This window comes from Amphiprion ocellaris, chromosome 19, assembly GCF_022539595.1.
Source record: "Amphiprion ocellaris isolate individual 3 ecotype Okinawa chromosome 19, ASM2253959v1, whole genome shotgun sequence".
Classification (NCBI taxonomy): Eukaryota; Metazoa; Chordata; class Actinopteri; family Pomacentridae; genus Amphiprion; species Amphiprion ocellaris.
This window is the reverse complement of record NC_072784.1, coordinates 25,858,951-25,871,061: the sequence shown is the minus strand read 5'-3', so window position 1 is coordinate 25,871,061 and position 12,111 is coordinate 25,858,951. Positions and strand designations below refer to the sequence as shown.

At 39.5% G+C, this 12,111-nt stretch overlaps 1 protein-coding gene across 1 annotated transcript; it reads left to right on the top strand.

Moving 5' to 3' along the window:
• Positions 1-2,267: 2,267 nt before the first annotated feature.
• Positions 2,268-10,356, top strand: kcnj12b (potassium inwardly rectifying channel subfamily J member 12b). Its single transcript, XM_023265395.3, has 2 exons — positions 2,268-2,878; positions 5,523-10,356. The coding sequence occupies exon 2, from the start codon at positions 5,630-5,632 to the stop codon at positions 6,908-6,910; it is 1,281 nt and encodes a 426-aa protein (XP_023121163.1). The 5' UTR covers positions 2,268-2,878; positions 5,523-5,629; the 3' UTR covers positions 6,911-10,356.
• The last annotated feature ends 1,755 nt before the right edge of the window (positions 10,357-12,111 follow it).

Genomic DNA, 12,111 nt, shown 5'->3' with positions numbered 1-12,111 from the left:
CGAGGTATCGGCTGGGCTCGCTCTGTCCCAATAGCACACTTCACATCCCCATCTGGACTGCCATCCCCCTTAACTGAACCCATAACCCATTTACAGCCCTGACATCATAGTAGCAGTTTGTAGTGTACAGTTACAGAAGAAGCACACATGAAGCATCATTTTTGGCCGGCAAAAGGTGCCATTTTCCAACGGTTATTGCTGTTACTGGAGTAAGATGTTACATTTAGCACATTTCTGCAAAACATTTCATTCATTGAATGTTTGCTCAATCTTCTGTACAGGCTGAGTCATTCATTTTATACAAAATACTTCTTAAAAATCTTCAATTTCAGGATTTAGAGCTGGTCAGTTCCTCACAAATGTTCACAATACATGTATTCTGTTGCAGGTGAGGCTTATGTCTATGCCTGCTCTCCTAAAGAGAATAAAGAAACACTACTGTTGCTGCTTTAGCGAACACAGATCCAGCAGGACTAATACTCACATAGATCAAATATTACTTCCGATTATATTTAGAAAACTGATACCGAGACCGCCTCGGCTTAGTGTCCTTGGAGGCCGTGATTTTGGCGTGTCACAAGCACCTTCCAACCATCTCTCTGCTCTGCGATGGCCTTCGGTGAATCTGGGTTAGGCCAGAACTGGAACCACTAATCCTGTTTTCGTCCCGTGAAACTCATGTAAGAATTGCAAACATCCGGCCAGAGCGCTGGCGGCTGGTTTTTAAAAAACAGAATGACGTGTGTCGTTGTCTACATATACAGATGAATATCCAAACGGGGGTATTTGGGAATGAACTGCGGCCTCAAAGAAATAGTTATTAGTCTGTCGATCTGTCTGTCCAGCCTATTGGTGATTGGAACTTTAGAAAAATGCCACAGGTATGGATCTATAGATGGAGATGATGATCTGTATGTTGGTAGGTCAACTATTTTGATCCAGACAGAATTATCTCCACATGGATTACCATGAAATATAGAACACACATCACCAACATTAAAACCAGTGATGGATAAAGTGAATGACATTGATGATCATGTTACAATGAAATGTTCTTCTGAGAAACTTTGGATCCATGTGGATGTAACTTTGACACGTACCAGCCACCTTGTCAACTAATTGTAATATTCCTAGATTCCCAACCCCATAGACTTGTCATAGTGTCCTTGGGCAAGACATTTTACCTCAAGTTGCTCCTCAATGACAGCTAAACACTTTGCATGCCACCATCTCTTTTTTAAACACTTTCCAGAACTGTCATCTCATTACAATGTAATGTTCTGCTGGCGTTCATGTGGGTGTTAGTTTGACATGTACCACTTTACCCATTGCACACTGTTCCACTACAATATCTGCAGGAACAGTTCAAGGAACACGACCAAGAGCTCCAGGCATCGACCTGACCTCAAACCTCCCCAGATCCCGATCAGGTCAAGAATTTTCTGCAACACATGATCAAATCTACTGTGCATTAGTGCAAATGTTGAACACATCTAATCGTGTTCAGGATGTATTCTATTCACTCAGGCGATTTTTCATTTCAAAGTCTATCCAAAACTTTTATTTATGACTAAATACCTCCAGAACTACTGAAATTTCCATCAGCTGCACATTGAGTTCAAAAGCAGTTCTGTGCCTAAGTGGAGTCATTCAGTCTTGGCTCTAGACTCTTAGTCTTTCTTTTAGCGATTGCTAATTGACACACAAGAAGCTCACCGATCTCCTCCTTCTTTCAGTCATGCACACACACATCAGCCAAAAGACTGATGTTCAGAAAGAAACTGCCTACATGAGCTTTTTGAGTCCAGCATGCTCAACGAGAGCTGCTCTGCTTTCTGAATGAGTCAAAATGGAGACCACACCACCCACTCTGTGATCTGTTTGCTTTTAGCTAGAAAATAAAAGCAACATGCAAAATGTGTGTTCATAGATGACCAACTAACAGGTAGATTTTTACCTCTGGACAAGTTTTACACGTAATTTTTGGTCTGCATTTTCTGAAACTAAAGTAAATTTGGAAATAAATGTTTATTCATTCATCGGCAGTGTTCATTCTTTACAGCAACACAGTCAGGGAACAAGAAATACCTTGTAGGAACAAAAAAACAAGCCAAGCAAAAACAGTGTGTTCCGATCTCTCTGGGTGATGTCAGTTGTGAATAAACCAGCTGGTTCTCTCAACACCAGAAATGATCAGCTGACCATGCACACTTTGAAGGGGAAGAGCATGTAGTCTCCAAATGCCAAGTCTCTACAGTGACACCGTGAAAGGGAGGGGGAGGACTAGAGCTGAGCAGTGAGCAATAGTTCACTAGATGTGGGATACAGAGTGGGATCTGCAGCAGAACAAGATCAGATAGCAGTTATACTAAGAAAGTGTGAGACACGTGGAAGAGGAGAGACTGTCGACTTCCCATGACTCTAAAATAAGCTGTGAGGAATTGATTTTTTGATTGGCTTGGACCCAACAGGCCACGTGAGCCCTATATTCATTTAATTTGGGATAGCGGTGATCAAGTTGTTGCGCTATTCTGAGGGTCAGAATTATGACTTCAGATCTTCACTGAAGTCATTTTGTAATTTCTGATCTATTTCTGATGAACTGGATATCAGTCGAGCGCCAACTCTGGAATACTTGAGTGACTGTAATGCTCTGCTCATTTAGCAGAGAAAGAGATGCATTAAAATCTGGACTCAGAGACATGAAGATACTCTGTGGCCATTTACTTTTCTGCTTCAAGAGAATAGCGGGGTTCTACTTTTAACAGAAGAATAGAGGTGAAGGAAGCCTGAGGAGAAACATGCAGCAGTTTGGCTAAGAAACTGGGAGAAAAGGAAAGTTGGAAATCAACTTTTATTGGAGACATTTGCACTCAAGGTAAGCTGCTTGTGATTTTAGACAGAAAAACTAGAAATATAATACTGCAAACTTCCTTTCTTAGATTCACTGTCTATACTGGCAAATATATTTTCAGTGAGGACAGGTTCAGCTGTGAGAAACATCAGCAGGGAAAAAGACTCCTCTGTGTTAAGATCTCAGCCCAGCAGGCTCAGTGTGGCTCCTGAGACAATTTATCAGATATTAATATCACTTGGACACTCAACATCATGCTTCCTAGCAACTAAACCACCAAAAAATTGTGATTAGTGTGCAAAACAAACCTAGACGGTCATTCACAAGCAAAAAAAAAAAAGGCAAATTTTTGTCAATTATCATCCTGGAGTATGGATTGGATCTGCACAGAAAGTGTCAATTAAAATTGTCGTCTGTCTGCTGTGTTTTTGCAGGTGCCTGTTTTATTGCAGGGTATTAATGTCTATTTGTTCCTAGCTATAAATTGGTGCAGCCTTCATGACCCCATTTGAAAGTCTGACTGCATCGTGAAGGAACAAATCAAATCGTGCTACTAAACCAATTGTTCTGCAATTTACTCAGACACCCTAAAAGATAATCAAAATCAAGCATAATAACAATTATTTAAAGCGCACCAGTACACATGCCACAGCCAGTCGTAGATCTGACCTGTAGCTGAAGTGTATTTATCTGGGTCCCTCGGGTCTGCAGTGCAATGTGTTCTTATTTTATGGCTTGAAAATGCAGCTGTGCCATGGCAGTGAAACCTTCACTAATCAACTAATAACACAAACAATCACAACAGATGAGCATTAACAAAACAACATCTCTTATGATTATTGAATAGCCTGAATATCACTGAGCATTGAGGATGTAGGAAATTATCTGCAGCATCTTCTGCTGTCTTGGTCCTAATGCAGGTCTGAGAAGTTAGATTTTTGACTCCAATTAGGCCAATAAATTGTCTGTCTATCTGTTGGTCAGTCTTTCCAGATATATCTCTGCATTTACTGGATGAAAATTTTCACGATTAATGGCTTTTTCTGGTCGTATTTTGAGGGAAATGCCTTCAGGTGAGATAAATTGACAAGAAATTTGGTGATTCTGACTTTTCACCATCAAGTCTTAATTTCAGCAAGCCCAATACTCTGATTTATGCACAAACACTTTTCCTGTCAATTGCATTTCCGTAAACCTCAGCTTTGGTTTGTCTACTGCAATCAGATCTAAATATTAGCATACTAACATGCCATTGTAAACTACACTAACTAACTATGATCCCAGCTTTTTAACACCTTCATTGTGGGAATTTAGGTCAAAACACTGCATTAATACAGCCTCACGTAGCTGCTAGCTTGGCTGCAGACGCTTCGATTTTTTTTATTACCAGGTTAAATTGTTAGACATACAGTTTGACTTAAAATGTTTCAAGAAATATAAAATTTTCCATGCAAAATTGGGGATTTAGTTCAATTTATTGAAGGTCAGGTGAGGCTAGATCCCCCAGAAATCTATAATCACTCCTATAGTAGAAACTGCTCGAGAAATTTTTTATTTGCCTCAGAGTATACGCACTACATATTAAATATTGTATATACATGTGAGAAAGAAAAGATTAATTTGGAAAATCTAAGGGTCTTACACACAGAAAAAAGATTTAGAATAGGAATTGAAATCCATTAATGACAAAAATGCCACATTATGTAATTCATACCACTGTTTACACCATCTATACAAGCTTGATAAAAACTCTGATCAGGATAGAGTTCCACCTTTTGAAATTTCCCATCAATTTCCACCATCAAACCATTTGTATCTGAGGCTTTATCTACTATCATACCCAGTTTTCTGCCCCATGTTTTTCAGCCCATATTACTTTCAGTCTCACAGGGGACTCACACATTCGCATCACAGAGCTCCTGCAGCTCTAATAGTTGTGCCAGCTGGAGGAAACAGAAGATACGTCACATAAAATGGCAGGGCATTGGATTAGCTGGCTATTTCTGAACCTTGTTGATCAGTGAACCATATATTGTATATTACCTAGACTATCTCCATTAGAGTGGGAGGAGATGAATATTTAAAAATATGCCATGAAAAAGAAGGCACTGTGAAAATGTTTGTGTAAATGTGTCATGATTGTCCTAATTATGCAGTAACAATTTGTCAACATCTAAACAGTCACAAAACCTTGAATATTGTGCAGAAGAACAGTAGAAAGTCGTGGTTAAATCAACAGGGATAAAGTTTTGTAAACTGGCAGCTATTTTTTACACTCAAAGCAGTCTTAAAGCTCTTAAACATGTTAGTTCATGATTTCTGAAAGAATTCTATACATTTTAATGAATGATAGTCACACAATATTTACCAAAAATCTGTTTTCATGAGTAATGCTGAGATCCTGGAGAAGAGAGGAGAGTAGAATGAACAGAGAAAATAGATTTAATTATGCTGAATGATTGAAAAAAATGGGTTTCAATTGGATTTGATTGATGAGAACATGATGCAGTGTTTGTAACCATGGAAATTTACCTTCTTCAGATGCTTCATCATCATCATAAGCTCTAATCCATTACTTAAACTAAATGAATGCATCTGCCCTCTTTTCTTCTGTCAATGCACTTTCACAATTATACACATTAATTTTCTGCCTGTTCTTCCTTTACAGAATCTACAATCTGTGCTGGATACAGTTTAGCACTTGGTGTGAACCTGGTCAGTTTTGTATGAGCCGGGCTGATCGTGTGAAGCCCTGTGGCTGCGTCCCACTGAGGCATGAGTGTGGGAAGAGCCCACCACCACACTTTCTTGTCCTGTGAAGAAGAAGGCCTTCGACTCAGCATCATGCCGGCTGTAGGCAGCTTTGGAAATGGCAAGATCCACACAAGACGTAAATACCACAGCCGCTTCGTCAGCAAGACCGGCCAGTGCAACATCCACTTTTCAAACATGGATGAGAAGTCGCAGCGGTACATTTCTGATATTTTCACAACTTGCGTGGACATCCGCTGGCGATACATGTTCCTGCTGTTCAGCCTGGCATTTGTGGTGTCCTGGCTGACGTTTGGCTTGGCCTACTGGGTCATCGGCCTTCTGCATGGCGACATGGACCATCCTGCAGGAGATGACAGTTTTGTTCCTTGTGTCACGCAGGTCAACACCTTTGTGGCAGCTTTCCTGTTCTCCATCGAGACCCAGACAACCATCGGGTATGGAGCTCGCTGTGTCACGGAGGAATGCCCAGCAGCTGTCTTCATGGTGGTCTTTCAGTCCATCATGGGCTGCATCATCGACGCCTTTATGATTGGCGCCATCATGGCCAAGATGGCGAGACCCAAAAAGCGAGCAGAGACGCTGCTGTTTAGCCACAACGCAGTGATTGCTCTGCGTGACGGGAAGCTGTGCCTCATGTTCAGGGTTGCTAATCTGAGGAAAAGCCACATTGTGGAGGCTCATGTGCGAGCTCAGCTGGTGAAACCTCGCTACACAGAGGAAGGCGAGTACATCCCCCTGGATCAGATTGACATGAATGTGGGCTACGACAAAGGCACTGATCGCCTGTTTCTGGTTGCACCCCTCACTGTCATACACGAGATCGATGAAGAAAGTCCACTTTTTGGCATCAGCAAGCAAGATCTAGAAACATCCGACTTTGAGATAGTAATAATACTTGAAGGACTAGTGGAGGCCACAGCCATGACGACACAAGCTCGCAGCTCTTACTTGGCTTCTGAGGTCTTGTGGGGTCACCGTTTTGAGCCCGTCATCTTCGAGGAGAAGAGCCAATACAGGATAGATTACGCCTACTTTCACAAGACATTCGAAGTCCCGTCCACCCCAAGATGCAGCGCAAAGGACATGGAGGAGAGAAAATTCCCAACATCTGGCGCCAACTCCTTCTGCTACGAGAACGAGCTGGCCTTCATCAGCAGGGACGAGGAGGATGAGGGAGACGTGGAGAAAGAGCAGGACAGGAAGAGCTCGTCTGAGTTAGGGAATAAGCTGACTGCTCCTGGACATGATCAGACACCCTCCCGTAGAGAATCAGCCATTTAACCTGTTTAGTTGTGTTTGGATCCATAGTAGTGTCGTGTGGAGAGTCCTGTGACTGTCACTGACATGAGGACACCACTGAAGAGATTTACTGCTGAACACCAGCAGAACTGATCTCCAGCATACAAGCAAGAGTGAAACTCATTGTATTTTTCATGGAAGGAACTCTCCTGAGATGGTTATTGAGCTTTATCAAATGCAAACAGAACTGTCATGTTTATCATAGAAATAAAGTGCATGACAATAGCATAGTTTTGTATAAACATTTTGAGAATTGTTTGATGACTGTAGATGCTGTTCCTCAAATATATGATTTACAAACTATGTGTGCAGTGAAACTGATGGAAACCTGAAGACTATTTCTCCATCTGGTAGAAACCGGTGTAGATCAAAAGTGGATTTTCATCTTAATGATATAACTTATGTGAACATCAGGACTCTAAATATTCTACATTATACAGCGTCAGTGGATGACTTGGTTAGTTTGCACACAACTTATTTACTTACATACAGTTTGACCTGCACATTGCTATGGGAAACACCTGACAAAGTACAGGGAAAGACACACCTGATGGTACATCATATGGATGTTTTGCATAGTACAAGATCAAAGTATTCTCCTTAACCTTTTCATTTTGCCCAGTGATGTGAAGTATTTTTTTCTTTTCAGTTTACCAGTAACTTTGAGAGAATCCGAATCAAATGACTGGTTTGTTCGCTTTCCACATACAAAGTGCAGTTTATTCTGTTGCTGGAGGAAGACTTGTCATCTGGAACTACAGCTCCTGGGTTTCAGATGGTGGTACATAATAGGAGGGTTACTATTTCTAGTTTTGCGTTGGTTGAAAAGTCAGTGTCCCGTTGATTTTGTAAGGACTGAAGCTGACTCATTCCAAAACAAGAAAGGTGTCCGAACATCATACTACGTGCTTAGTGACTGACAAAGACAACAGGTCCAAGCCAAAAATCTTGCAGATCCATGTGGAAAACTTGGAACTAAAGAAACTGCATCTATCGGTGAAGCTTTACTTACAATCTAAAAGGAAGATTTCCAATCATTACTGTAGTTTTCTCTTTAACACTGCAAGAAACAGAACTAAATACACAACCTTAAGTCATATTTTCTGGGGTTGTTGGAGAGAATCTAACCAAAATCTAATGAACTGAAGATCAGAGCTGCTAATATTAGCCCACATTGCAATATAGTACCATCCACTCAAAATCATGTAATTTAAAATGCTGCTGACCTTGGAACTACCTGAAGTAGGATTGTCACAGTCATGAAATCTTATCTAGCCATTAATTGTCACAAAAAATGTTATTTACAATTAAATTGTCTTGTTCTGTTCATTTTGTGCCTTTATTAGTCTGAGGTGAGTGATATTAGCATCTTTTAAACTACCTTTTTGCTACAAATCTGACAAATCCTCTAAGTTGTTGGGCTCTCCTTTCTCGTTTTTCCTTGTCCTTATAACTATTTCAATGGCATTAAAGCCCAAAAAGGCCAAAATAATTTTCATTATATTTGCTTTTAATTGGTCTAAGAGACAACTCGACTCCTGTACGTCCTCTAACTGAAATGCAGTTGGTCAAATATTACAAATTAAGCACCTTAAGATGAATATTTGGTGTCATTTAACCACAGCAGAAGAAAGGGACACAAGCTGTGGAAAACAAAAAGGAAATTGTGACTGAAACATGACATTTCTGTTAGTTTTATCCAACTGTTTTCCTACAGGTGAATGAAAACAAGTATAACAATTATGCAAAATGAACACAATCTTGCTTGTTTTGCTAATATCTGCTGCTTTAATTTGGTGCATTACAGTCTTCAGATAGAATGAATAGAACAGGAATACTTTTTTGATACCTAGGTAGAAATTCTGTTGCTACAGTCGCAAGCAGAAAGGATAAAGTGACTACCACAAGAAAGGAAAAATATTAAATATCATGAAAATGAAAGTAATAGAAAAATATAATAAAATACAAAATGCACAATAAAGTGTAAAATATACTATGAATAAAAAAATACACTAAACTGAAAAACGCACCATAAAATGTCAAATACCACCAGTAAAAGTATACAGTGAATATAGAAATTAAACTGAAGCAACAATGCAGATTAACACGTGGACAAATCTGCTGATTAGATCCACTGAATCTGCTGTAATTAGACAATCCAACGTAGGCTGAGCAAAATAAATTTCCTCTAAGGTGCAATAAAATGTGTGTTCCCAAAGAAAAATATAGTTTAAATTGCACATCCTTATAAATCCACTATCAAAATCAAAGAACTAGCACCTCAAGTTCAACCCTTTCTGTGACTTCCAGATATAAAAACACCGTGAGGACAGGAGACTCCAACTGCAACATCCCACATAGTGTAATCAAAGACTTGACACATAATTTCTGGAGAGGCCCCACAGGCAGAAGAAATTTCTAATTAAAGACATCTGAAAGGAAACCTTGTCACATGGCAACCCAGGAGAGACAGAGTGGAGTAGCATCGCGTCACATTTGCTCTGTATCGAGTTAAAAGGCCGAATCCATAAAATATTGACCAAAAGGGAAACCCTGACAAGACAGCACTGCCTGAGGAGACACTGGACATGTCTTAGAGGGATTTAAAGGTAATATGAGGCCACTTTAGTAGTGATTCTTGAACGTTTTAGGTGTTTATTGGCAATATTTTGTAATCTTTTAGGCAAAATTTGATATTTTTGTGACAATAAGATTGGAAATTTTCTAGATCGGATCAGGTTTTATCCCATGATTTAACAGGAAAACATGCAGAAGATGAGGAAACATGAGTTGAAAAAACGTGGGAAATATCTCATTATTAAATGTCAGTTCGGAGATCAATGTAAAGAAATCATACCTTTAAAAAACTGTTGCATTTGGTTAGTTATTGAAGTAAATTCATGTATTTAATTCAGAAAAACTGTTTCAGCAGAAAACCCTGAATGTCCTCACGTAAATCTGACCTGTTCATGATAAATTCTGTTTGGCAGAATCACCAACATCCAAATAAATGCACTTTATTGACAAAATGTGGTTCTAGTGCCAATTTATGTTGCTTGTCTATATTCTTGTGGCATCATTGTTATCTTTCACTGCTGTTTTTTTGTTCTTCTAATGTTAATAGATGAAGATACCAGGTCAGACTGTGTAACACTGATCCCAGGTGAGATGAATCCGTTTCTCCCTCCGCATTTATCAACCTAAGAGTTTCCATGTGGGTTAACTTATACACCTGACTGCCATTTCAGCAGATTTCAGCACATTTGTATTTATATATTGCTGACTCGTGCAAAAAACATGGGAATGGGCTCGCTCTGGAAAACAAATGGTGGTTTCTCTGCCGTTTGCACAAAGAGCAGGGTCAAGGATGAACCATTTCTGCATCTGTCAGGCTGATATTGTAAATAAATGATTTTTTTCTCCTTTTCTTTTGGTTTATTGCTTATACATTATTTTACAAAAGTGAGTGCTACATTTCTTGAAGACACCAAGAAACTGGAAACACCTTCTTTGCATAAAGGACTGAAAAAAACATCCACTGAATTGAACTACTTTGACCTCTTTTTTCACTTATCTGAAGCAATCTCTCCCCTTGTTTTCTCCTTGCAGAGTTTAGTTTGCTGTGTGAGATAACAATTAAAAAGCCACAGACAAATAACAACAAAATCTCCTGTCGATTGCCACATTAAAATACGTCTGACAGTTCCGAAAACTGCTTCCATTTGTCTTCTTGGTGGATCATTTAAATACAATAAGCATCTGCAGGGTGCGTTTTGTTGCTCAGGTTTGTTTCCACTCTGTTTGATAAACAGGAAGGAATGGAGTGTGATTTATGGCTGTGATTTGTTCGGATGGTATCTGGATGGGGTCAGAGGTTTCTTCTTTCACTCTTATGCAACCAATCAGGCATGTCTTTGCATTTATACAGACTCGACTTGGCAGATCTTTTTGATTTCGCTGCCCTGTAACCTTGAACAGGGGAAAAGAGATCACATGCACAAAAGACTCACACGCAGATACACACTGTCGCAACCAAAGCTTTTGTCGCCTTCACTGCTACATTACGAGAGTGTAACAGGTTGCTTTTATCGTCTTCACCTCCATTTCAGATGCAGCAAGTTTCCATTATGCTTAAAAGTCCTGTAAAGTGTCCAAATACAAGTCTCACATGACTGTGTTTGTGTGTTAGTGATGCTACCCAGATCTTGTTTTATTCAATTACCATTTAAAATGACCTGACATATAAGGAGCTAAAGAGCAGCTGTGTGAGATATTCAACTCTCATCCTGTCAACAGCAAATTTTAAGCTCAACTTTCAGGGTGTTTTCGTCAGATGGAAGTCTAATTTCTGACTTTTATAGCTCTGTATCCTCTGAGATGTGCTGTGTGATTGAAGGAGCTCGGAGAATAAACCTGGGAAGCTTCCCACCCACTCTGCAGTGTTGGAGGATGTGAAGCCGTGGAGGGTCAGTCTTCCAACATGTAGAGTGGGTTGCTGAAAGGCAAATTCGACCTTAATTGCTGAAGCATTTCTTTTTCCTTAACGCCAGACACATCAGACCTGCGACTTATCATGACTGTTTCACTTTAGAGCTACATTCTGCTACTGAAAATGATGCATCTCCAAAGTTTTAGATGTTCTAACTTGACAACAGTTAAGCTGAATTTGATCAAACCAAAGGCTTCTCTGAATTTCCTCAAACTTTATCCAACAAGTCACAATCTTTTTCTGTGATAAAAGACGCAGATAAATAAAGAAATGTCTCTCTGGAGCAGTAGTTTTTATATATGATTTGGCAATAATCTAACCTGCGCTGTGTTGATAAAACACAACCTTCTGAAAGCTACTTGGTACCACTCTGAATAAAATGGATCTAACATTAATTGTACTTCATTTATCTTACACCAAATTTGGTAGAATTGTAGCTAAGAAATTTCAGAACAGTTTTAATATTGCCAGTGTTTACTCATTCATCATTATAAGACTATTTTCACTCTGTGATTTACAGTTTTGATCAGGCAGAGGGTCAATCTTTGCTGAGGTTATTGGGTTATTCCATGTCAGCTCACAGACAGTAAAGTTTCAAGAAATTAAAAACAATCCCTCTTGGGAAAATATACAGTCAAAACACCTTAAAAACAACTACAACTATATCATTCCTACATGGAATCAACAATTGGTT